Source organism: Excalfactoria chinensis, chromosome 4, assembly GCF_039878825.1.
Source record: "Excalfactoria chinensis isolate bCotChi1 chromosome 4, bCotChi1.hap2, whole genome shotgun sequence".
NCBI classification, from domain to species: Eukaryota; Metazoa; Chordata; class Aves; order Galliformes; family Phasianidae; genus Excalfactoria; species Excalfactoria chinensis.
The window spans coordinates 9104895-9106643 of NC_092828.1; the positions used below are offsets into that span (position 1 = coordinate 9104895).

At 52.7% G+C, this 1749-nt stretch overlaps 1 protein-coding gene across 1 annotated transcript; it reads left to right on the plus strand.

Moving 5' to 3' along the window:
• Positions 1-378: 378 nt before the first annotated feature.
• LOC140251083 (histone H2A.J-like) lies at positions 379-906 on the plus strand. The gene has a single exon (XM_072334328.1). The coding sequence runs from the start codon at positions 379-381 to the stop codon at positions 904-906; it is 528 nt and encodes a 175-aa protein (XP_072190429.1).
• Positions 907-1749: the final 843 nt, after the last annotated feature.

Sequence of the window (1749 nt, forward strand, 5' to 3'; positions counted from 1 at the left end):
TGGATAACTGGAAAAAGAAAAGAGGGAAAGAGGTGATTGGACCAGCTGGGATGATGTCACAAGCAAGGAGGTGAGGTCACAGAGGAAGTCCTTTTCCCATTGGTCCTGCCAGGCAAGGTGCACCCTGGTTTCCACTGGGCTGGAGAGCACAGAGTCTCAGCCTGCAGAGGAGAAGGACTGAGCTGAAGCCCTTCCTCAGGGAAGCTCAGCCGTGGTGGAGAGTTACTTGCCTGAGTGTGTGGGGCCACCCAGCTACTGACACCTCTAGACTGGGCTGGTAGAGGTGGAGCAGACAGAAAGCACCAGGAAGGGCCAGCAAATACATCAAGAGCAGGTGGGAAAGGCAGACAAGGACACAGGAAGATGAGCCTGCAAGACATGGATATACCTATGGAAGCAAGCAGCATGCCTGAAACAGATGAGATCGACACTGAACCTGAACAGATGAGCGAGCCTGAGGCGTCGTGCTCTGGGGAGCCCTCCACACGCCGGGAAGTGAGGACCAAAAAGAGTCGCTCCTCCAGGGCTGGGCTGCTCTTCCCTGTGAGCCGCATAGAGAGGCAGCTGCGCAGAGGCCAGTTTGCTGAGCGCTTTGGAGCCAGTGCCCCTGTCTACCTGGCTGCTGTGCTGCAGTGGGTGACACAGAAGACCATGGACATGGCTGGGAAGATTTCCAAGAAGAGCAACCAACACTGCATCTCTCCACTGCACTTGCAGATGTCTGTGAAGAACAGCTCTATACTCAAGCACCTTCTGGGAATCGAGCCCAAGTACCGTGGCAAGGCTGTCCCAAAAAGAAAGCGCGTGACATCACCCTCCAAAACAAAGAAGACCAAGAAGACGAAGAGAAGCAACAGACAACAGGCTGCACCTGCCCATGCCACTGCTGCTGTCACTGTCAAGTGAAAGAAGAAATTTCTGTTCCATATTGGCACGGCAAGGGCTGTCTCGTTTGCCAAATTACCCGCTATGGTCTAACAGTTGAATAAAAAGCCCTTGAACTTCCATACTGTGCTGGAGAGTGACTTGCAGGTGTTAGGCAACAATGTAGGAAGAGCGAGGCCAAGGGACAGCAATTGCCTGTCACCCCAGGGGCAAGAAGCACCTTGCCAGTGATTTGTTGAACAGTGACACCTGTCAGTGTCACAGTGGGAAGACACTGCAGTGAGTTTGCTTAGGAACCCTGACTACCTGATGGTATTTTGCCAGCAGCTGAGCCTCCAGGGCCTTCTTGCTGCTTTGTCTTCCCTGTCCAGATGGTTCCTGTACAGGAGCCTAAGCATAACTACAGAGAGAGGGAGAAAGAGGAAAGGAGGGAGGGAGGGAGGGAGGGAGATGTCAGTGAACATCCCCACAACTTCCAACTGCAGCACCACAAATCGCCATCCTCTCCCACAAATCCCCCAACACTCCTGGCCCTCTCAAAGGCCAGGCCTAGCACAACCAAGCACAACCGGCTTTCCCAGCTTTGCCAAAATTTCTGAAGCATGCAAGCAGACACAAAAGGCTGAAATCATGATGAAAACACAAATGAAAACAAGACTAAGGCTGCCAAACTCACCCATGCCCAGTCAAAAAGCAGATTCTGCAGTTCCAAGCCAAACCCCATGGACGTGACATATCTAGGGGCAGAGGAGGCCACTCAGTCTCAAACCCCCTCCACACTTATTCATCAGCTTAAATCACATCTCTGACTGCACACCACCAGCCCACAGACCTGTCCGTCATCTCTGTATAAACCACACATGT

What these genes read in the sequence shown, in the direction of transcription:
- LOC140251083 (XM_072334328.1), top strand. Translation starts at nt 379, where the DNA reads ATGGATATACCTATGGAAGCAAGCAGCATGCCTGAAACAGATGAGATC.